This window comes from Orbicella franksi, chromosome 2, assembly GCF_964199315.1.
Source record: "Orbicella franksi chromosome 2, jaOrbFran1.1, whole genome shotgun sequence".
Classification (NCBI taxonomy): domain Eukaryota; kingdom Metazoa; phylum Cnidaria; class Anthozoa; order Scleractinia; family Merulinidae; genus Orbicella; species Orbicella franksi.
Window position 1 is genome coordinate 35,405,115 of NC_138146.1, and position 25,347 is coordinate 35,430,461.

At 40.1% G+C, this 25,347-nt stretch overlaps 1 protein-coding gene across 1 annotated transcript; it reads right to left on the reverse strand.

Moving 5' to 3' along the window:
- Positions 1 to 234: 234 nt before the first annotated feature.
- Positions 235 to 25,339, reverse strand: LOC145479571 (uncharacterized). Its single transcript, XM_081457969.1, has 3 exons — positions 20,930 to 25,339; positions 1,950 to 2,421; positions 235 to 1,598 (listed from the first exon to the last, which is right to left on the reverse strand). Exons 1-3 carry the CDS (start codon positions 20,985 to 20,987, stop codon positions 1,490 to 1,492), a joined length of 639 nt encoding a protein of 212 aa, XP_081314095.1. The 5' UTR covers positions 20,988 to 25,339; the 3' UTR covers positions 235 to 1,489.
- Positions 25,340 to 25,347: the final 8 nt, after the last annotated feature.

Here is a 25,347-nt window from a genome sequence, read left to right on the forward strand (position 1 = left end):
AAAAGAAGTTCACTTCTCGCGTTCCTTTTAAAGGAACAACCACATGAAACATCAATCAACTGTCAATATGTCATTTTCTTAATTTTAGGCTAACCTAATATAGCATCCGCAGATCGCACGGAGTACTACCGCGAAAGCGCGCAAAGCTACTTAGCAAATATTCCTACAGGTAGTTGAGCAAATAAGGTAACGTAAGTAATATTCAAGTGACAATCTTTGTTTTTATAGATTTAAACCTAAGAGACTATACTAAGTTTAAAAGTAAAAGTTGTTGTTAAATATTTGTTACAGCATAAGTGTTACAAGAATAAGATTGCACCATTCCACCTCTGTGGGTTGACCTTTGTTAAATTCTGGACCTGCTTAGTTCAGTCCATTTTATTAATTGTACATGATCTGAAGTATAAACATATTCAAGGAGTTATCATTATGTTGCTTGTGGTGTGGACACAATTTCTTTTTGTCTTTGTGCAAGGTGTAAGAAAGATACTAATTTGACTCTAATTTCAACCAAACAACCGAATTTCAATGGCCAAAAAGGTCTACAAAATGAATAAGGTTTTGCTAGCAAATGTGGAAACAAATTTCTGATAAGTTATGGAATCTAGAATCACTATTTCCAGGAAGAGTGGTTTCAAAAACTGAACCTCACTAAAATTTTATTATCTCGATTGGTACCCGAAGAAACTGGTCAGAAAAAGGTAACGCGGTAAATACAGCTGGAAAATTCCGGAAAAATAATGGTGCTCAATGGAATAGGAATGAACTAAAGTTTTCCTTCTAAAGTATTAGCTGCATAATAACATAATATGAGGAGAAGGTATAATTTGATCTATACCGAAACAGAAAATCAAGTAACCTTAATTAAATACCCTGAAATATCCCACGATTATATTATCCTGCACCAAAAACAAGTTTTCCCTTAATAATTCAATAAATACCAGTGGCGGATCCAGACTTTCAGCTAAGGGGAGGGCCCGGTTTAGTTTTACTTGCCCTGCCGGCTTTTCTTCCTTCAGTCATTTCTTCTTTTTTCAACCAAAATAAGGGGGGGGAGGAGGGGGCGGGGACCGGGCCCCCCCGGGCCCCTCCCCTAGATCCGCCAAATGAATACTAGAAAGAGATATCCAATACATTCTTGCTTGCATTTTATTCTTTAACAAAGAGTAAATGTATGGACCGTCCGCAGGGACAAAAAAAGTGGCCGTTGCAGAGAGGTGACTGTTAGTCGAGGTTCGACGGCAGTTCTATCTGGATATCAATATATAACACGCTAGCAACTAAAACGCTGACTTTATTGGACAAAACACTCAACGATCTACTGAAACTAACTACATAAATGAACAGCTAACACCTGTTACCACAGTGACAACGCCGTACTTCTGATATCATCGCACAACCCCTGCAACATCCGACTGAGTAGCCGACAAAACTACAACTACCTTACGACATTTTACTGTCCAACTTCAAATTAAGGATAGAGACGAACTCAACAGTTTTTAACACAACACATATGCCCAAAGAAAAAAACAGCCACAACAAACAGAACCCCTGCGAAGATGACCCAAAATAAGTACTTCGTTACAAACTCATTGTCGCTGAAAAAAAGAAAATAACAGAATAAATAATAAGGAGAACAATCCTTGTTAAATGCCTAGTTTGACAGTATTAACGAGCTGACCATACCGTGATCATTTTACCAAAGCCGATCCTAGAAGATCATCCGAATTTTTTTTCTCAAATTATACATCTTTCTCGCCCAAGTTCTGAATTTTAAAAGAAAGCTACTCAATAATTCAGTTTTTGATTATTATCACAGGCTAAGAGGAAGTAGCGGCGACCATACTGTTTTGTGTGTTGCGTTGTGTTTCAGATATTTCTGTCCTTATTTAAAATCCGTTGAAGTAAGTTTGACATAGTAGAAACGAGATATTTGAGCTGCATCTTACCTGCAGTATGTCTTGCCGGAATTGCTACTTTGTGCGCAGAAACGATCATTCTTTCCATCGCTTGGGCCTGGGCAATAATTTCGAATATTACCACCGCATGAAGAACCTCCTGGAAAACAGCAAGTAGGTTTACTGTCCCAAATACAACAGTGAGTTTGATCATTCCTCACGTCAGAACCCGGGCAATAACTTCGGATATCAGCATTGTCATTACACGTAGAACCTCCAGGATGACAACAAGTAGGCTTGCTGTCCCATACACAACAATGCGTTCGATCATCCCCCTCGTTAGGACCCGGGCAATAATTTCGGATATCAGCACTGTCGCTGCATGAAGAACCTCCCTGCGGGCAACAGGCAGGCTTGCTATTCCACATACAACAGTGTGTCCTTTCAGGAGGGTCGGACAGCCCAGGACATGTGTATGAATCGTTGTAAGGTCCTAGACATCGTGTTATATTTAGACCACGCACTGCGGATCAAGAAGAGGAAAAATTGAAGGTAATGGAAGTAGGGGAATAAGTCGAGCCTTTCTGTATGGAGTAAATAGCGTAAGTCGCACTCGGTCAACTAGTCAACACTGAAGGATTTTATCCTAGTTTTTCATAGCACGAAGCCGTACTAGGAGCATTGCCATTCCCCCCTGGATGGGATGCTGACCCAACACTGCCCATCACCTCCAGCAGTTTTGTTAAGTTTCCTGAACTGGTAGCCATTGCTCATGTATAATACCTGGGTTGAGAGATGGAAGAACTGTGAGGGTTAAAGCACACCGAGGAAAGAAACACAATGACATCAGCCAGAAGAGGACTCTGCCGGGGTTGCCGAGCTCCGCAAGACCGCAAAAATCCGGCACATATTGCGATGTGGGCTAACGAGACTTTAATTGGGTGTTGAAACATCATTAGAGCTATTCGCAATTTACTAAACTACCTGAAACCCGAAGAGGATCGTAAAAGGACCGAAACGCATCCCTCAGGTTTAAAGTGTGCCCTGACACTTCAATTCAAAATTGAAATTGTTAGAACATCGAATGAAAATTGTCCAATTCCAGCCCCAAACCATAACATCTCTGGTCTGCTCGATCTAGAGTCCACGAGCTTTAAACATTAGGTTACGGCGAAGTCAGTTGAAAGTCTTGAACATATAAACTGAGTTGGGCAACAAAAAACAACAGGGACTGAGCTAGACTGAGCGCTGGATGTTTTTTCTTATTTCACGGAACGTGTATTCATTCCTACGTTTATTTTGCACCGAGAAGGTCTGAGAGGAGCAGGCTAACAGAGCATGATAGCAATAATTTGCAAGAATGTCCAAGAGCTAAGAAGTAGAGAAAATTATAACTTCATTGTAACTAGGGTCGATACAAATAAACGCAAGGTTCGCATGCTCGCAAATGCTCGCAAAGACCATTCGATACCCCTCAGCCGGTTGCTTTACTTTTTACTGCTACACCGTGCACTGCTGACGAGACCCAACCAGGACGAAACAGCTGTCCACGGTTGCAATTCTTGGCTTTCTGTTTGGACTCTATCATGTCGTTGTCCTTAGCTTTCCACGTAGTAATCAGCCTTGCTTCATTGTTATGTTTCTATTCTTGGCTGATCAGATCTTTTACAGATCCTACGTATACCGGCAGCATTTTCGTTTGCGGTCCCTTGCATCATTATAATTAGCATTTTTATGCCAGGTTAACTTGTTGTAATCAGGGCTAGGTTGTTCGGAAACCGGTTAATGCTAACCCAGAATTAAAACTCAACCGAAGTATAAATTGTTCTTGAATACAAGTGTTTTTCGCTGCTTTTGTTTTGTGTAGTTTGAGATCATTAACTTAAAATAGAAGGCCGAACACTTTAAACAGAAACCTCACCTCAAAGTTACAAAACTCAACTCAAAATCCTTGCTTATCCTGGCACGGGTTAGCTTAATTGGGCTTCAGGAGCAAAATCTCTATATTAAACTACCTGAAACCCGAAAAGGATCTTCAAACAGTGTACAATCGAAATTCATCCCATGGGCTAAGGGAATGTCCCATGACCACAATTCAAAATTAAAATTATCGAAACTATGGTATGTAAAATTTCTGAACCCTAAACTGTCCCTTGTTCACTCAATCTGAAGTCCTTCAACTACGTTTTGGCCAGTTCCTCAACTTCCTCTGAGATCAGGTGAACTCCGTAACAAGCGGTTATTTAGATTGTCGTTTATTTGGCTCGTGTAAGATACGATCGATAAAAAATATCGCTGCAGTGAAGCTTACCTGTGACAACGAAAGTCAGGATAACAAATATGTCGTACAAACGACAATGCACCATCATTGTTTTGATGAAGTCAGCGTAAAATGATCGAAATCGTATCAGCGTTATTATTTATTGCTGGTAGTCAGTAAAATTACAGAAAGGATGTGAAAATATCTTTAAAATGACGCAACATAATAGTATTGATCTGGTCACCATTTAGTCACGGTCACATCACTCTTCTACGCCTCGTCACATCCAGTTTCCATTTCAAAACAACTCAATGTCCTGGCTTGGGCTGGAGTTCATAATTTATAGTTAAATCAAACCAGCTTATACAGCAAGGAGCTATGTTGAGATGAAAAGAGAAGATTAGCAAAATATTTGTGCTGTGCTCAGGCGAATGATCACGTGCACGGTCCCGTGTTTCGCTCCCGGGGGGGGGGGGCACTTTGGGAATTTCTGGGTGGGGATGTGCCGCCGGGTCCCTGGAGCCCTTAGCCTATACCAGAGCTAGTTCAGCTGAATTTTGCTACCCTATACTAGAGTAAACTCCCCAAATCCCCCCATCTATCGACACTATTGCGGTTGATTTGCGTAAATTTAAACTTGCCAATTTGATTTTTTTACAGTTTTGAGTGGCAATTCCTGGTTTCCTTAGTCTAGATAAAATCTTCAACCAACTAGTCAGTTTTGGGGAAAATGATACCCTAGTCTAGACCCAAACGCTCTGATTTATATACCTTATCCTAGAGTAAACTGCTTGAAAACCATACCCTTCACAGCGGCACATACCTATATAGCCCATATATGGCAGTGCCCCCCCCCCCCGGGGGTTTCGCTTCACTGCGTATCTGACGCACAGTCACAAACAGGAACCAAGCGAGAGGAATTTGGGGGTTGACACATCAAGCTCCAGAATTAAGCAATATGCCTTTTAGCTTCACTCTCCAAAACGGACTTACGCTCCTAATTATTCTCGACTGTCGCTATTATTTTCGTTATTACGCCGCAAAGTGTTTTCAGCCAACCCTTCCCAGCCGCGGAACGAATTTTCCCGTAATAATTTATTCACTAAAGTGCAAACAATCTATAGAATATTCAAATAGCAAACACAAGAAAATACCACGTAGGAATATCATATTGATAAATAAATAATTAACCCTTTAACTCCCAAGCACGCATATACGCGTACTGAGTGGTGGTGCTCTTTGTACCACTTGCGACGGTATGCAGATATTCTTGATAAGCAGATAGTAGAGCTATCCGCGCAACAGTCGGTTTTGCATATCGACGGCATTCTGACGTAGCAAATTGAAAAACAACGTTAATAGTTTTGGGGCAAAAATGGTGGTAAAATGGCCCATTATACCTATAATTGATCAAGGTCCCATTTCCAGGCTTTGCCAACAATTAACACGGAACTTTTTACGGCAGCCAGAAAGAATGTGAAACCCAAAGAGAGTAAAGAGTAAAAGGGCCGCGAAAAAGGACAGGAAAGGGGCAAAAAAAAAATTCGGAACGGGCAATCGCCAAACAAAAAGTAAGTGTAGTAACGCCGTTCGTTGAGCTATTTCATCTCAAAAATAATGTTACTCGGCAATAATCGGTAATGTAAACTTAGCACAAGAGTGGTAAATGCCATTGACATTGACATAAGAACACTCGGGAAGGCATTCTTGATGAAGTGTACTCTTGCATAAACTGCCAATTGTACCGAAAGGGAACTTGCAAAAATTTTCAAAAGGATTTTGCTGAAAAAATCAAACCAGTTTAGTTCGGTTGGTTCGGCTGAGTTCGATAATTGAACTCACAAAAAAGCTGGAGTTCGATCAGTTGTGTTCGATTACCGAACCAATCGCAAACACTCGAACGATCTCGAATGAATGGAGTTCGATTGAGTTCGATTGATTTTTCGTTCGGTTTGTTTGAATTGATTACGCCAGGTCATCATCATCTTCATAAACTTTATTTACCCTCGAATTTACAGAGCTACCTAATGATAGAAATTAGAACTAACGAAGGAAAGTGATGAAACAATTAGATTATGAGCTCGAGATAAAATTTTGAACGACTAGTAGATTTATACTAAAACAATTAGATTATTCATTCTCGTTTTTTATGCGGGATAGACACAGACACTTCGAAAACACAAAGAAGCGGCCGTCATTTTGTTAACAAGGGCACACTGCTAAGCTACTCACTATCTATCACAGAATAGATAGTGAGTAGCTTAGCCAATCAGAGAACGGTATTCGTGATAGAACACTAGTAGATTTATACTAAAACAAAGTAGATAAATTTATGCAATATAATTACCGGACAAAATTAATTTGCGGAAGGTGTTTGTAACATTCTTGCGTTGCTTCCTATTATTTTTTGTTTCCTATGCAAATCTTGGTATACCTACGGGAAAAATAATTTACATTTTCCGCGCGAATTTAAGAGCTACGGTTTCGTTATTTTAAAAGAATTTGCAAATCCGTTCTAGCAGTTGTTCATCGCGTGCGTATCCAGGATCTGTTTCAGTTCGTACTTAATCTTTCTGGTGGGATTTCTGGAAGTCGTGTCTGGTATGGTTTTCTTTATTTTTGCCTAGCTTCCTTCACTTATTGTTGTTGTATTCATTTTCTATTTGCTTGTCATTTTTTCCTAGTCAAACTCGTATTCGTGTCTACAAATAAAGTCGTACGATGTTTGAAGTACCGTGCCAGTTTGGTTCTCCATTCGAAAAATATTATGGCGAAACAGCGATAACAGTGTTAAAATCTGTAACAGTGCGATATTGATTTGGAAGCGCGTTTCTGGATTTGGTCGCCTGGTAACTAAAAGAATTATGAAGTATGAAGTATGAAGACATTTAAAAACAGAAAGAATCATATTTTGCATGCGCCTGCTAGCAAGTTTGTAGTTCCCGCTCTTCTGAGTGAAACACTCAAGTCAGAGTACCAGCTGTCTTTCAATATAAACCGGAGAATACGGTCCACAGATAAACTCTCTATAAGTACTGAACAGCTTTCCTGAAATCTTCATATTCTTTGGACCTCTTTGGAAATCTTGAAAAGGTTTAAAAAATCTTTTCAAAACAGGTTTTTAGGTTCACAGATGACTACAGCAACACAAGCGATTGTTTGAAATTGTTTGAGACGTGTTATGGGACAAGTCAGACTCGAAATCACATAGATCAGTTTAAGTTCCTTTATTACTCAAGGCCTTTGTATTTTTAGTCTGGCAAATATCCGGGGAGGGGGTACTCCCAGAAAAATTGGAAGGGGGTGTGCGGCCCGCTTCCCAAAACCTTTACCCTATTTATGATCAAAATCTGCGATATTCCCTACACTATTTATGACCCGACCAAAAATTCGAAACCCTATTTATGATCTGACACTGAATCAAAACCTGCGTTATAATTAGTTCCCTAATTCAGACCAATGTTAAATTACCGTAAACATAATTTGTGAAGGGATTTTGTTGATTTTCTTTTCGATAATGATGAAAAAGTGGCTTCTTCTTAACAACATACCCATATCAACGCTAGAGTGCCAAAAGCATACCCTATTTATGACCAAAATGGCCAAAATCAGCTAAAACCGATACCCAATTTATGACCAAAACGGCTGAAAAACCATACCCTTTGGGGCCGCACATACCTATATAGCCCATATAAGGGAGTACCCCCACGGGGCAAATATACTTCTTAACTTTGGAACAACTAGCCACAAGGAAAACTAAATCAAGCAGGTTGTTGACGCCTCTTTGAAATTCTTGGCCCGTTTTGATAGTAAAATCCGTCTTTGAATCCCCTTCCGGGCTTGACACCAACCAGGGCATCAGTTGTATCCGGGGGGCCACTGTGGGAATTCAGCAGTTGGAACACCAGCAGCTGTGTTTTCCATTTGCCTTCTTCTTCTATAACTGTTCAGCGGGCACTTAGATGAAGACCAGCACCAACAGAACACGACGAGTAGAGCTACTACAACAACGAAACCAAAAAAACCCGATATTAGCCCAACCACGAGCTCATCGCTGAAAAAAAGACAGAAAGTAATAATATATAGATTAAGGCCAGCCTAAAGGAGGATTAGTCTCTAGTATTTGCACATTAGCAACAGATAATTCTGTTCTTTAGCAAGCCTTATTCAGCTTTTCTTATAGCGGAGCTCCGGCGGCCGGAAGGACCACCAAGCGGAGCCCCATACTCATACAGGAAAGGAAACCCGTGAGTTAATTTTCTCATGGTTATCATGGCTAGCGGCATTGCTCGTGGGCGCGTACGCATGACGGCGACGGCGAAGACGGAGTCGCGCAACATGGCGGCCATACTCCAAATAACAGGTTGACAGAGAGATGCAGCCTTGGTTTACCGTGTACTTCTTTGATATTGGACGTCCATGTTATGATCAATTAACACCTGCCAAAACAAGGTATCCGCTGACCAGTATCACGTGACCATATCGCAGACTCAAGTTTACAGCTCTGACCAAGTGACCAAGTGTTGGTTTTCGATTGGATCGCGGGCTCATGTCAGGTTAACTTGTTGAAAACAGGGCAGGATTGTTCGGAAGCCGGTTAACGCTAACCTCGGATTAAAAGTTAGCCGAATTATAACTTTTTCTTCTATACAAATGCTTTTTGCTGCTTTGTTTTGTGCATATGGTGATTATTGAAACTGAAAACAGAAGGCCAAACAATATAGTGAAAACCTCACCGCAAAGTTACAAATCTCATATCAAAATTCTACCAACCAACCAACCAACCGACCGACCGACCGATCGATCGATCAATCAATCAACAATTACCAACTTTATTGAAACACGTTTCGCCTAAGAACTAAGTAAGCTCGATCAAAATACGAACGTGCATGCAACAAGAAAAAATAAAATAAAATAAATCACATTGTTACATTTGTGATACAGTGAAGTCTATCTATAATGGACACTCAGGGCTGGTCCCTACCTTAGTTACCGGTAAGTCATTTTACTATATCAACAGGCCCTTGACAACGAGGGACGTTTGAGCAGCGTATTTTTGATGAGGTTACGTCAGACTGGAAAAATATGTGAACCATGGACGTAAATACAACTTTGGAAGCAGTTTTTGTATAAAACCGACAAATTCACCCGTTTTCAACTTGAAACCTGTCAACATTTGATATTGGAACCTAAATGTGCAATTCACTTCCTGGCTTCAGTGACTATGTGCGGGTAATTTTTGCCGTATGATGATCCAAGCTTCAAGCGGATAATGACCCCGGACAGAGGTTTTTCGTCGAGTGACTGCAACCTTAAAATCAAATAAAATATGTGAAGTTTGAACTGGGCTTTACCTGCAACACTTTCCATCGTCATTAACCGTACAGCAGACTTTATCATTCTTTCCATCGTTGGGGCCTGGGCAATAATTTCGGAAGAAAGTTGCATCGTCTCTACATGTAAAACCTCCGGGAAGACAACATGCTGGACCGTCCCAAAAACAACAACGGGTCCGTTCAGTAGGGTCGAAGAGCCTGGGACATGTGTAATTCTTGAAAGTTCGTTTAGCGGGGCACTGTGTTATGCTACGCACTGCCGATCAAGATTACAAAATGTTAACAGCAAAAATGAGTGACTTACGAGTAGTTTTACTGCTATGTCAACGAGAACAACAAAATATCCTGTTGTTTTAGTCTTCCAGGAATTTCCAGCATTTAGATTATAGCTATCGCAATGTTGGTTATTTACCGGCAAGGCTATTTTAGTTAACGTTTAGTTCCCGTTGCTCGTCGCTTCATTGAATAATGTTAACTCTCACCGGAGGCGAAAAACCTAACTCTAACCACGAAATGCGGGCGACATTCCCGATTTCTTCAATGAATTTTAAAAGATCGAGGCGTTTTTTCTCTCGATCGCCTTCTTTTCGCTCGTCCCCAACTACCGAAAGCCTGGAACAGGCTTGTCAATAGGGGAGTTATCGCTCAAGTTTTTGTTAACTGAATAGTTCTTGCACTAGGAGAAATATTACTTTCAACGTGTTGGAACTCTAGAGTAATAATTTTCGTTACAATAGCAAAACTCAATGACTGATGTTTTCTGTTATTACGGCCGCCATGTTGGTGACCCTCGGAAGGACACCAACATTGCCAGATTTCATATCGTGAGGGACTGGGTACGAGTCTGTAATTATGGGAGTGGTAACTAATGATCCACATAGTCATAAAGTGCAGACCAAGCTTTACAAAATCCCCAAGTCTGGTGTAAATAGACCCAATGGTAAGCAAGATACAGCCATTTGAAAATGTCAAAATTTACAAAGAAATGTATGGCCATCCGGACGCTGTCCGAGCGCAGCGTCCGGATGGGCATACATTTCTTTGTTCATTTTGACATTTTCAAATGGCTGTATCTCAGTCAAAACTAGCCTGATTAACACCAAACTTGGAGATTTTGTGAATCTCGGTGTGTTCTTTCTGACTATTAGATCAATAGTTGCTTATCTCATAATTTACAGACTCGTACCTAGTCCTTCACGGTATGAAATCAGGCTATGCCTGGCTCTGTTTTGGAGCTCGAAGGGGTGGTGTGATTTACATATATTTGAGCTATCGCTGATAAACTTGCATAGGGTAAAGTATTTGAAAGAAGCTTTTCATTTTTTGGTTTCAAGAACTTTGCTGCTTAGTCACGTGACTTGCCACACCCAATTGTTTATATAAATTTGAATCCAAATTTACAATAGTTTGCAGTTGTAATGCTCGACTAATTTTGATTTATGCGAATGGCTATAACCACCAAGTTTAGAGAATTAATTGGGGTTTGATAGATTTATTTCTTTTGTTTCAATTACAACGTATAACCATTGGAGAGGGACTGGGGCTAGGCAAAATAGGAAATAACGACAAAAGAACAAAACATTTTCAGAATCCCCGTTTAGACTGACGATATATACTTAGGTAATGTGAAGGTTTTGAAAGAAAATAAACGAGTGTTTTTTTTAGTTCGTTTACATCTTGAAACTTAAATGATCATATTTATTTCAATTTAGGGCGTGGTCAATCACGTGACCACTTAAGTCGAGTAAATTGTCGGAAAAAAAACATTTTACATTTATAGAAACGTTTTTAGGAAAAACGGAAGAAATCTAGAGAAAATGGCCAATGTTTCAGATATAAGTGAGACCCATGCCTTATTAAATTCAAGTCAGCATGGTAGACAACAAGCAGGCTGACCATCCTATAAATAACAGTGTGTCCTTTCAGGAGGGTTGGACAGCCCAGGACACGTGTATGAATCGTTGTAAGGTCCTAGACATCGTGTTATGTTTAGACCACGCACTGCTGATCAAGAAAAGGAAAAGTTCACAACCGAACAATTGAAGACAATGAAAGTACGGGAATATGTTTGCCGAGCCTTTCTGTTCTGAGTAAAAAGCTTAAGTCGCACTCGGGTCAACTTCTCAATGGGGTATCTTATCCTAACTTTTTTCATAACACGAAGCCATACCAATAGTATTGCTACTCACGCAACATGACCGTCACGAAACATGACTGAATGGCGCTGTTTCATCTTTGTTTACTGTAACTACCTGAAACCCGAAAAGGATCGTAAAACCGTGTACCGACATTCGGTACTTAAATCCATTCCTCGGGTTAAGGGAATGTCCCATGACTACAATTCAAAATTAAAATTATCGAAACAGCGAATGAAAAATTTCTGAACCCTAAACTGTCCCTGGTTCACTCAATCTGAAGTCCTTCAACTACATTTTGGCCAGTTCCTCTGCTTCCGCTAAGATCAGGTGGACTGTCTAGAGGTGTCCGTGAAGAGCAGTCAGATTGTAGTTCAATTGGCTCGTGTAAGATAGAGCGGTTTTCAATTGAGTGTCGTAAAACCAAAACCAAACCAATTACTTACCAATTAGACTACTCAGCCAATCTCAAACCATAGTAAAACCAAAACCAAAACCAAAGTAATTGTCGAATTACTTTCGACACTCAAATGAAAGCCGCTATATATGATCAATAACAAATATCGAAGCTTACCTGTGGCAACGAAAATCAGGATAACAGATATGCCGTACAAACGACGATGCACCATCATTTTTTTTTTTGATGAAGTCAGCGTAAAGTGATGCAAAACGCATCAGGGAAGTAGTCAGTAATATTACAGAAAGGATGTGAAAATATCTTCAGAATGACTCACTATCATAGTACTGATGTGGTCACCATTTAGTCACGGTCACATCACCCTCTTACGCCTCGTCACGTCACATCATGCGGAGACAGTTTCCATTTCAAAACTACTAAATACTGTGACTCGAGTCCATAATTTTGAATATTTGAATCAAACCAGCTTATAAAGGAAGGAGCTATACTGAGGTGAAGAGAGAAGATTAGCGAGGTATTCGTAGTCGTGCCGTAGTCAATTTGAAGGCAGAGGAATGATCCTATGCACGACGTCGCTGCGTATCTGACGCGCAGTCACAAACAGGAACTAAGTGTGACGCCGACCAAGAATCTCCAGAATTGAGCAATATGCCATTTAGCTTCACCCCCTAAAACAGACTTAAATTCCTAATTATGCTCGACCGTCGCTATTATTTTCGTTATTATGGCGCAAAATGTTTTCCCAACCCGTCCCAGCCGCGAAACAAACTTTCTCATATTATCTTAGTAACACTAATATATTATGGAATTTAACAAACAATTTATAGAATATTCAAATCGAGACAAACATACACAAGTAATAACATCACGTAGGAGTACCATATTGACAAATAAATCATTACATGTGCCACACTGGGGACATTTAATCTAAAGGTTAAAAGTAAAGTAAAGTTGGAAAGTTAACTCTTGTAACAAATGTGCTGGCAATGGTAACAAAAATTGCAAATGGCTTACAATTTGACAATTGTTACTAAGTAAATAGACGTCATTAGTACCAGAAATAACTATAAAGTAATAATAAGAAAATGATTTTTTTTTATAATAAAATGCTGCAAAATGGCACTATTATATTGGCAAAATGGTATTATTATCACTCCTATTATTCTTGAAATTTATATTCTAGAATACTGCCAGAGATGCCTGCAAGAAATCACGAATAATTTCATCAAGGTAGTTACATCCTCGTTTCCAGTGTATTTTGTCCTTCCGTTCAACAGAAGAAGGTAAAGCTTGAGGTCCTTGAGCGGTGTTGACAGAACACGTACACAGTTTATGACGAGACCGCGGAGCCGATCCGGGAAACGATACTCTGAAATCGGAGAAATGTGAAAACGCAACAATCACCTGCCATTTCGGACTCGGCCATGCGGGCAAATTTCATGATTGTGGTAACGTCATCGTTTTCAAAAAGCTTCGTTTTCAAAATATTTTCTTTCCACACTAAAACACAAAGCCGGCGGTCTCAAATTCCTCCAGTTTGGAAAGCGTTTTCGAAAAGCTCCGTTTTCGTGACGCAAGGCCTAACCGGAGAAATATAGCTCCGTTTTCAAATCGGTCCGTGTAAAAAGCAGGCTGCAGACTGCAGACCGGGGGTAAAATGCAGACTGAGGGTAAAATGCAGATTGCAGACTGCAGACCAGGGGTAAAATGCAGACTGAAGGCAAAATAAAATATTGATAATAAAAAACACGAGGATCAAATCAAATGAAGACTTCGGAGTGTTCTTAGGCGTGCCCGTAATTTTCTTTCCATAATCCCGAAAACTCAAACCAAAAGGCGTTTCCTAGCCTTAGTCAAACATAATATTATCAACTTCGAGTTCTTGACCTCCCCATTTTGTTGAACCAAGTTTCCCACAAGGGCCCGAACTAATCGTAATTCTACGCATCTTACCTTTGTTTACGTGTCGGCCATTTTGAATTTTGTTTACGCGATTAGGTCTGGGACCGACCAACTCTTGCAGTGCATTTCCCTCATCCTGTTTTCATGCACAAAGTCTTAATAACATTCAAACCACTGCGTGGCTTAGCTGCTTCAAATGGCTTTGGAATTGTTCGGAACACAAGGCAAGCTAAGCACGACAGCACAACAACAGGGTAAGCTAAACTGTAGGTATCGAGCCTAGTTTGTGAAAGACATTCAATCTTTGTACTCGACATTTTACGGGTACGAACACTCTTTATTTTATTCTTATGACTCGTTTTTATTATTAATATTTTATTTTACCCTTAGTCTGCATTTTACCCCTAGTCTGCAGTCTGCAGTCTGCATTTTACCCTCAGTCTGCATTTTACCCCCGGTCTGCAGTCTGCGTTTTACACTGACCGGTTTTCAAATTCCTTCGGCGTACGTAGTGTGAACGCCTCCTGAATCGCACGTACCTGCTGTGTACCACAAAAACGTGCTGCTTGAATACAAAACTAGTGAGACAATCTCGGATAGTGTAGAGTGTAATTTACGGCTCTGATACAGAAGTTACATAGGTCCTCACCCATGCCGTTCTCTATGAGCGGAATATGAGCGGACAAAAAAACTTGATAAGCCATAATCTTTGCAGTGTGTATGTTTCATGTTTATGTTTTCTTTCAAGGCCAAAAAATAAGTTACAATAAACGTTTGTCGAGACGGTTTTAAAAGTCATTGCAGCAAATGTGACAATGTACTTTTCACGCCAACGTTTGTAACTTGATACTTTTGTTTTCCTCGCCAATGTGTGCAACAAGATACCTCTGTTTCCATGAAAATATAAGAAAGATGTGTATTTTTTACTCTCTGCTGGAGATGAATGGAAAATAAAAGTGAAATATCTCCTGAAAATTCGCAGAGGAACGATTTTGTTTTATTCAAAGCGCAAAGTTTCATTTCACCGATAAACAAGAACTAATCTAATTATCAAATAGGAGAACTGACGTTACCTGAAATATAGCTGTTATCCCCGGCCAAAACGAGAGTGTGGTATAACTCAAAAAATAAAAAAAGCATGTATCTGAACTCGAGAACGGAGTTTATCACACTAGCAAAGTTAGAACGTATGCGTCTAACATGTCATGTTAATTCTACCACAAGGAAAAGCACTCAACGTTCGTAACATGTCACTCTCGTCCCCAGAGGCCGCGCTCCATTTGGTCAGTAGCAAGAATCGCGACCTCTGGTATCAACCTCTGGGAAGGTCCAACACCGGAAGTCTGCGATTCACGGACTTCTGTCACTCTGCGCATGCTCAGAGTCAAATCTGACAAATCTGATTGGTTGAGAAAGCGAAACGATTACTCTGCGCATGCTCCAAAAATTGGACCTTAACAGAGGTCGCAATTCTTGGAGCTGGCCAAAAGAAGCGCGGCCTCTGGGGACGAGAATACTAAGATATAGTCGACTTTGACGATAACTAATCGGCGCATGCGTTTGGAGCAAATTTCTTTTGTTCTTAAGAGAATAGCACCACAAGGATAGCATGAGATTTGCAAAACCATATATATTTTTGTCAAGTTATCACTGTAAGAAACGTTAGTACAACACGTTTTGCGTAACGCACACGAGTACCTATAGTTACCCCACCCAGCCCCCTTACCGCAAGGCTAATTGATTAATTGAAATTAATGAATAAAACAAACATTACAGTTTACACCTTATTGTATTGGTGCTTAGTGCTTTACCGAACAGCAGCCCCCTAAAACATCCCAATAGTGCACTCTGCACTAAAAAGCACGCCCGTCTCATGGTGAGTTAAAAGGGAGCTTAAGAAACCACGACGGCGATGCCGAGAACAACGTCGATTAAAAATTGATTTCATATTTTTCCTACGAATCTCGCGGCACCCTAAAGTCATCTACTTTGTTTATCACTGTCAAAGCTATCACGAAACTGAATGAATTCGAAATAAAAATTTAAAAAAATTAGCCGTCGTGGTTCAGGGAGCTTAAGAAAACCACGACGCCAACGGCAACGGCAACGTCACTAAACAAAAAGTTTAATGAGCAGAACAGTGGCTGTGTACGTGCGTTACAATTCTTGGTACATTTCTTTGCCGTCCTCTGCGAAACAAGAACGTGAAATGACCAAGTTCTGCGTTGTCTGGAGAACGTAATATTGGACATGACACGAAACTCTTTCTCCTTCATATTTGCTCATCATGGTGATTAACATTTCGGCTAGCGCGCCAGAGAAGGGTTTTATCGGTCTAGATGTTACTATATATGTTACCATAGACCAGATTTGAGAGGTGGAGATGGAGACCAATAGACCTGTACAGAATGAAAACAATTAGAAAAAGTTCAAAATTTTCCGGAGTGTAAATCTAGTGAAACTATTAGAAAAATATCTGTAACTGCAATCACATTTTTTTTTAAATTGATGAGCTTTCACATGTTTTATGTTTTCTTACATAATAAATATTGATTGTATAATACTGTACTGTATTGTATACAGTCGAACCTCTCCACAGCGGCCACCTTGGAGACAGGGGAAAAGTGGCCGTTGCAGGGAGGTGGCCGTTATGGGGAGGTAGGGGTGTAATAGCACACCTGTTTTTTTTTTCGGGTGCGCATTTTTTTTTTAAATATTGCTCATTGTAGCATATCAGAAGATGTGATAAGTTTCTGAACATATAAATACGTAACACAATCAAAACCTATATCAATTGAATAAAATGGAAAACAAACAGAAACAGAGACAAACGACACGCGGAACGAATCAAGTTACGTGAACTTTTACAACAAAAAATGAGGATTTTATACACCATTCTTTAGTCGCTAATAAACTGGCTTTTGTCTAGACGTTATTGTGGCGGTTGCGACGCGCCTTAGTGGCCGTTGGCGTTGTGGAGAGGAAGCCGTTTTAGAGGCTTCCTCTTTAAATATTGTAATTTATTGTGGTGGCCGTTAGTGGAGGTTTGACTGCACAATTGTTTATTGCAATCAAAATACTTTCAAAAACAGAAACCAAACATAGACAGACCAAGGTATGGCTCACATTATTATCGCTGTTATTGAGACAGGACCGTTGCAGAGAGGTTCAATAAGCACTCAATGACTGACCCCAAGGGAAACAGTGAGTTTTGTTTCTCCGAGACCTTCAGTGTTCTCCAAGGCGAAGCCGAGGGGAACATTGAGGTCGAGGGGAAACAAAACTCACCGTTTCCCGCGGGACCAGTCATTAAGTGTTTTGTTATACCTCCCAACTCAAAAATAGAGACAAACTGCGAAGAAATCGTTTGCTTGACACCGGCTGGCTCACAAATTTGCCGCGGTTTGAAAGAGCAAGACCTGATCACGTGCGAGTCGAAAGTTCAAGTTGTTTCCCTAGGGAGTTAGTGAGATTTGACCCACGACACGTGACGCGTTCTCCTCCAATCGGAAAACGTTTTTGAGTTGGGAGGTATAACAGATAATGTTGAGCCAAACTTCGGAGAAATAAGCTTTTACTCCAACACTCTCTTCAATTTATTACTTGTCCTTTATTTTCACTGATCTTTTCAGTTACAGCAGTCAGCAACTCTTGACAACTATTGATCTTGACTGATTTTATCAACTAAAAGGAGTTCACTTCTCACGTTCCTTTTAAAGGGACAACCACATGAAACATCAATCAACTGTCAATATGTCATTTTCTTAATTTTAGGCTAACCTAATATAGCATCCGCAGATCGCACGGAGTACTACCGCGAAAGCGCGCAAAGCTACTTAGCAAATAATCCTACAGGTAGTTGAGCAAAATAAGGTAACGTAAGTAATATTTAAGTGACAATCTTTGTTTTTATTGATTACAACTTAAGAGACTATACTAAGTTTAAAAGTAAAAGTTGTTGTTAAATATTTCTTACAGCATAAGTGTTACAAGAATAAGATTGCACCATTCCACCTCTGTGGGTTGACCTTTGTTAAATTCTGGACCTGCTTAGTTCAGTCCATTTTATTAATTGTACATGATCTGAAGTATAAACATATTCAAGGAGTTATCATTATGTTGCTTGTGGTGTGGACACAATTTCTTTTTGTCTTTGTGCAAGGTGTAAGAAAGATACTAATTTGAATTTAATTTCAACCAAACAACCGAATTTCAATGGCCAAAAAGGTCGACAAAATGAATAAGGTTTTGCTAGCAAATGTAGAAACAAATTTCTGATAAGTTATGGAATCTAGAATCACTATTTCCAGGAAGAGTGTTTCCAAAAACTGAACCTCACTAAAATTTTATTGTCTCGATTGGCACCCGAAGAAACTGGTCAGAAAAAGGTAAGCGGGAAATACAGCTGGAAAATTCCGGAAAAATAATGCTGCTCAATGGAATAGGAATGAACTAAAGTTTTCCTTCTAAAGTATCAGCTGCATAATAACATAATATGAGGAGAAGGTATAATTTGATCTATACCGAAACAGAAAATCAAGTAACCTTTATTAAATACCCTGAAATATCCCACGATTATATTATCCTGCACCAAAAACAAGTTTTCCCTTAATAATTCAATAAATACCAGTGGCGGATCCAGACTTTCAGCTAAGGGGAGGGCCCGGTTTAGTTTTACTTGCCCTGCCGGCTTTTCTTCCTTCAGTCATTTCTTCTTTTTTCAACCAAAATAAGGGGGGGGGGGAGGGGGCGGGGACCGGGGCCCCCGGGCCCTCTCCTAGATCCGCCAATGAATACTAGAAAGAGATATCCAATACATTCTTGCTTGCATTTTATTCTTTAACAAAGAGTAAATGTATGGACCGTCCGCAGGGGCAAAAAACATGGCCGTTGCAGAGAGGTGACTGTTAGTTGAGGTTCGACGGCAGTTCTATCTGGATATCAATATATAACACGCTAGCAACTAAAACGCTGACTTTATTGGACAAAACACTCAACGATCTACTGAAACTAACTACAAAAACGAACAGCTAACACCTGTTACCACAGTGACAACACCGTACTTCTGATATCATCGCACACCCCTGCAACAAGCGACTGAGTGGCCCACAAAGCTACAACTACCTTACGACATTTTACTGTCCAACTTCAAATTAAGGATAGAGACGAACTCAACAGTTTTTAACACAACAAAAGAAAAAAAACAGCCACAGCAAACAGAACCCCTGCGAAGATGACCCAAAATAAGTACTTCGTTACAAACTCATTGTCGCTGAAAAAAAGAAAATAACAGAATAAATAATAAGTAGAACCATCCTTGTTAAATGCCTATTTTGACAGTATTAACGAGCTGACAATACTGTGATCATTTTACCGAAGCCGATCGTAGAAGATCATCCGAATTTTTTTTCTCAAATTATACATCTTTCTCGCCCAAGTTCTGAATTGTAAAAGAAAGCTACTCAATAATTCAGTTTTTGATTATTATCACAGGCTAAGAGGAAGTAGCGGCGGCCATACTGTCTTGTGCGTTGCGTTGCGTTTCGGATATTTCTGTCCTTATTTAAAATCCGTTGAAGTAAATTTGACATAGTAGAAACGAGATATTTGAGCTGCATCTTACCTGCAGTATGTCTTGTCGGAATCGCTACTTTGTGCGCAGAAACGATCATTCTTTCCATCGCTTGGGCCTGGGCAATAATTTCGAATATCAGCACTGTCGCTGCATGAAGAGCCTCCCTGCGGGCAACAGGCAGGCTTGCTATTCCACATACAACAGTGTGTCCTTTCAGGAGGGTCGGACAGCCCAGGACATGTGTATGAATCGTTGTAAGGTCCTGGACATCGTGTTATATTTAGACCACGCACTGCGGATCAAGAAGAGGAAAAATTGAAGGTAATGGAAGTAGGGGAATAAGTCGAGCCTTTCTGTATGGAGTAAATAGCGTAAGTCGCACTCGGTCAACTAGTCAACACTGAAGGATTTTATCCTAGTTTTTCATAGCACGAAGCCGTACTAGGAGCATTGCCATTCCCCCCTGGATGGGATGCTGACCCAACACTGCCCATCACCTCCAGCAGTTTTGTTAAGTTTCCTGAACTGGTAGCCATTGCTCATGTATAATACCTGGGTTGAGAGATGGAAGAACTGTGAGGGTTAAAGCACACCGAGGAAAGAAACACAATGACATCAGCCAGAAGAGGACTCTGCCGGGGTTGCCGAGCTCCGCAAGACCGCAAAAATCCGGCACATATTGCGATGTGGGCTAACGAGACTTTAATTGGGTGTTGAAACATCATTAGAGCTATTCGCAATTTACTAAACTACCTGAAACCCGAAGAGGATCGTAAAAGGACCGAAATGCATCCCTCAGGTTTAAAGTGTGCCCTGACACTTCAATTCAAAATTGAAATTGTTAGAACATCGAATGAAAATTGTCCAATTCCAGCCCCAAACCATAACATCTCTGGTCTGCTCGATCTAGAGTCCACGAGCTTTAAACATTAGGTTACGGCGAAGTCAGTTGAAAGTCTTGAACATATAAACTGAGTTGGGCAACAAAAAGCAACAGGGACTGAGCTAGACTGAGCGCTGGATGTTTTTTCTTATTTCACGGAACGTGTATTCATTCCTACGTTTATTTTGCACCGAGAAGGTCTGAGAGGAGCAGGCTAACAGAGCATGATAGCAATAATTTGCAAGAATGTCCAAGAGCTAAGAAGTAGAGAAAATTATAACTTCATTGTAACTAGGGTCGATACAAATATTACGGAACTATCAATTGTCTTAGAATCAAATGCCAACATCCAAATACAGTTGAATCTCTACGAGGAATACAGACATAGAGGTGTCCACATCAGACACATAGAGATTATATAATATGACAGATTAGGCGAACTACCTGTCAGTGTCATTAGAGGTACTCTAGTTTTTTGGCTCGTTAAGGAGACGATCAAGAAATAAACTGATTGAGGCTTACCTGTGGCAACGAAAATCAGGAAAACAAATATGTCGTCCAAACGACGATGCACCATCATTGCATGAGTTGATGAATTGAGCTTGAAGTGATGGAAGACGCATATTTATTGTCACAGCCAGTAATATTACAGAGAAGAAGCGGAATTTTCATGATGATTATATTATGCATCGTCATGATTTCTTTTGGAATCGAGGCATCAAACCATGTTATTAGTTGTAAGTGCTCCATCACATCGCTACCGCAAGACGACTGTCAAGTGATAAACTCATAAAGTAGAAACAATCAAGTGCATATGTGATCACTCCGACTGTCGAATGAAACTTTTATCCGGGTTTGAATCGCAATTTATATTTGCCTCAGCGCAGCATCCAAACAGTCAATCCATTGGATTAAAGATGAGTCTAAATAAAGTAAAGGTTTTTAAGTTCAACAACAACCACTCGACATCGTTGGTCTTTTCATTGTATATGAAGTATTGCCAGGGTAATGTTATCATAGTTTTATTTTCTAGTCATATAGGGGCAGTCAGTTTTTGCTTATAAATGACTGCGAGTGAGTCGTTGCCTTTTGCTCGAGTCCAGGAGCGCCCTTAAAAGAGCGTTATTCCTTTTGTTCACGTTTATTCGCATATTCCACGTATTTTTAACTACTGCTAAACTACTTTTTAGCCATGATTAAGAATTGGTTGCATACTACACAGCTTAAAATCGTGATTAAAGCTGGAGTCCATTTGTTTAGCCTACATTGAGCTGGTATGGAATGGTTTGGAGCAACTGAGTAGATTAACGTCGTTAACAACTTATTTTATGCTATGGTCAATTTGAAGACAGGGAAATGAACTTGTACACGGACTTGGTGTCACGGACCACTGGGTACCTGACGCACAGTCCGCAACCAAGGAGCTAACTTCGAGAACGATCAAGATACTTGCGTGAAATCACGCACAACTTCATCAAGCTAGTTACATCCTCGTTTCCAGTGTTTCTTTCTTCTTCCTGTTCAAAGGAAAATGGGAAACTTGGGAACGAAATTGAGAAAACACGTACACAGTTTCTGGTCATGATCAAACCAAGGGGCTGACACTCTTTTCTTAATGGCACGTCTATAAAATTGTCGAACGTCTGATGTGATAATCTTCGCAATTTTCTTAACACTTCGCGCATTTACACAACTGTGGGAGGCGCGGTGACCTCATGGTTAGTGCGTTCGTCATCGGATTGAGCGGTCCGGGTTCAAGCCCTGGCCGAGGACGTTGCGTTGCGTTCTTGGGCAAGACACTTTACTCTCACAGTGACTCTCTCCACCCAGGTGTATAAATGGGCACCGGCGAATTTAATGCTGGGGCCCGGGAGAGGTACTCCCTTATATGGTCTATATAGGTATGTGCGGCCCCAATGGGTAGGGTTTTTCAGCCGTTTTAGTCACAAATAGGGTATCGATTTTGGCCATTATATTTTGGTTATGAATAGGGTATGGTTTTAGCACTCTAGTCTTTAATTGGGTATACTTCTTAGAAGAAGCTACTTTTTCTTCGTTTTCAATAAGAACGTCAACAAAAGCCCTTCATAGCTTAAGTTTAAGGCAACTGCGCCAGCCGCAACGGTCATAAATATAGGGTATTGAATTTTTGGCCAGGTCATAAATAGGGTAGGAAAAATCGCAGATTTTGGTCATAAATAGGGTAAGGGTTTTGAGAAGTGGGCTGCACACCCCCATCCAACTTTTCTGGGAGTATCCCCCGGGTGCTGGGGTAACCCTGCGATGAACTAGCATCCCATCCAGGGGGCAGGGGGGGTGGGGGTAGAAATACTCCTAGTCGCTTCATGCTACAGAAACCGAGAGAAACTCCGGCCTGATGGGCCACCTGGCTAGTATGCAGACTAAACTTTTTTACCTTTACCATTTAAACACCTGCGTGAGATCAGTAGTGAAATGGGCGAGAAGAGCGAGGGAGACAAAAAAATCATCAATCAGTGTCAGCATCGATCAGTCAGTTCACTCTGTAGTAAGTTGAAGGAAGGATGAAACAAAGTGTTTGGACCTACTAGGGTAGAGATAGAGGTAGAGGTTGATCTCCGCGGAGAATTTCAAAAAAGTTCAGAAAAGGTTTTGAAGAGTTGCCAAGAATTTTCCAAAACATTTGGGGACTTATAAAGTTCATCATGAGAAGCTGCGTTGTTCACTGAACGGGATGAAGAGATACGATAATGTGAGTACCATGGTTAAACCAGCTTGATTAAGTCAAGCGATGAAGGTCCTTGACTGTGCTTGTTTCTGATTTTTAGAGTTTCAGAGTAAAGGCGACAATCAGTGCCTCGGCAAGTCTCAGGCTGTTACGTTTGCATTAAAAGCCATGCAAGAAACTGCTGAGGTTTTGTTTCATTAGGTCGAGAATCTCATCAAATTGTTGTAACACTAGGGAACAACAAAAATTCATGTATCAAGACAACAGCTACAAGGAAAGAAAACTTTTGGCTCAAGGCCCGCGATATATCAATGCGCAGTATCATCTTTTGAACAGCACAGATTTCAAATAAAAGATGATAGATTTGTTGGGAATAAAACCTTATTTTCCAGAGGTTTCGAGTTAATTCTTGCGCGGGTTCAAGAGGCAAACCGGATAAATCCCACTGGAGTCGGAAAGATCGGAGTCACATATTTCTACATCTGGGGGACACCAGCCAATATACAATCTGGCTTTCCTTTCTTTCCATAATGCTGTTAGTGATATTGCTTCACCACAACAAAATATTACCAGAAGAAAAACATTTACGTAAACGACAGGGCAAAATTTTAAAGGACCGGTGCATTGTAATCTTCCGTGTTGTAATGAGCGAGGCGAGACTTTGTCAAGGGATGGAAATCGAAGAAAACTTTGAAACAAACACCTTAATGTCAGTTGAATAAAAAACGAAAGAATAATCTTATTCCAGTTTTTTTACGTTGTATTAACTTTATTCTTGATAAGGATCTCCCATTATGGACGATCTATTTTATCATCCCTGATTAACATTGATTGGTAGCTAAAAATGACCATATATAATTAAGTCTACGGCCATGTTTTGAATTTCTTTTATAACAAGTATAAAGTTGTATGTAGATCTTTAAGCAAAACTACAGTGCATCATATTAGGTTATTTTGTTATACAGGTGAGATATTTTTATTTTTTTCAAATGTAATAAGTTATCTTCAGCTATAGAGGAGTTCGATTACCAAACGATCATTTCCAAAATGGTAACGAGACCTGAATTGACAGATGCTAATGAAATGACAAATCACCTTGAGAGTACCGTCCCACCCCCTCCTAGGGCTCAAGGCGGTTCTGGTTGGATTTAAAGCAAGTTAATATATGGCTTTTTGATACCTGTGAGTATCCTGCTTTATGCAGTGCAACGGTAGAGTGTTTCACTTGTGTACAGTGTGTGGAGTTCAACTCCTCTTGGGCGAACTCGACCGGCTTGTCAGTTATCGATTGATTGACGTCTTTGCCATATTTTTAGTAACATGTCAAATAGGAGGGACCGTGTTTTACAACATTTCCAAGCGCCGAAAAGGAGTATTTTTGACGATATTCGTGTTTCAGTCTCTCGTGTCACGCAACCTTATTTAAAACTCCAATATAAACTATTTTTTTCTCTCGATTCAACTTCCTTGACTCGATAAGGACCTAGTGTTTCAAAAGACACAGCGAAATATCTTTTGGCGAGGAAATGTCGAGAAATCAGTGCCGCATCCCAATTGCAATGAAACGTATATCCCACCACACTGGAAAATATTGAATTAGGTGAACTATTACGCTTGTCCTTTCACAAAGATGCAAAATTTTCTTTCTTGAAAAACCCTGCCCAACATTGATCAGTAACTGTTGCTATAAACAGCTACGATGCGTCAAAAATAAATTATTTTCATACATGTGTAGTGCAACTAGTTTCTTTATGTTTTATTTACTCAACTTTAAATGGAAAACATACATACCATAATTAAATAGCTCTTACAAAATATTATTAACAGCGACTTTACTTGCATATTATTAATTAAGAATTTGATATCGCCTCGCCTAGTTGATTGTTTACTGGAGGGTTGCATTCAAAGAATCCAACACTAAATTGGTAAAACTCTTAGTCCAAGAATCTAGCCAGTCAAGTCATAAAGGATTGGGATGCTGGAATCTCCGTTATCAATTCAATGTTAGGCTATCAATAGGCCATTTTCGATATATTAAAATTATAATTTGGAAAATAAATCGCATCGAGATTGAGGGGTGCGTAGTTAATTTCGTTTGTTTTGTTCCCCCGAGCCACCTAGCCAAGTTAGCATTTTAGTATATCAATGATGGCCTATTAAAATTGATTCAGTCCTTTTCTAAGCTGTCATCAAATCTTGCAGCCATCAGACACGGACCAGTAACTAATCTTAT

Bases quoted from the DNA above. Each gene is read 5' to 3' on its own strand.
- LOC145479571 (XM_081457969.1), bottom strand. From the start codon at position 20,987: ATGATGGTGCATCGTCGTTTGGACGACATATTTGTTTTCCTGATTTTC. The intron at 2,422-20,929 runs GTAAGCCTCAAT...CTTGATCCGCAG, and splicing joins CCTGATTTTCGTTGCCACAG to TGCGTGGTCTAAATATAACA. The intron at 1,599-1,949 runs GTAAGATGCAGC...TCTTTTTTTCAG, and splicing joins TCCGGCAAGACATACTGCAG to CGACAATGAGTTTGTAACGA.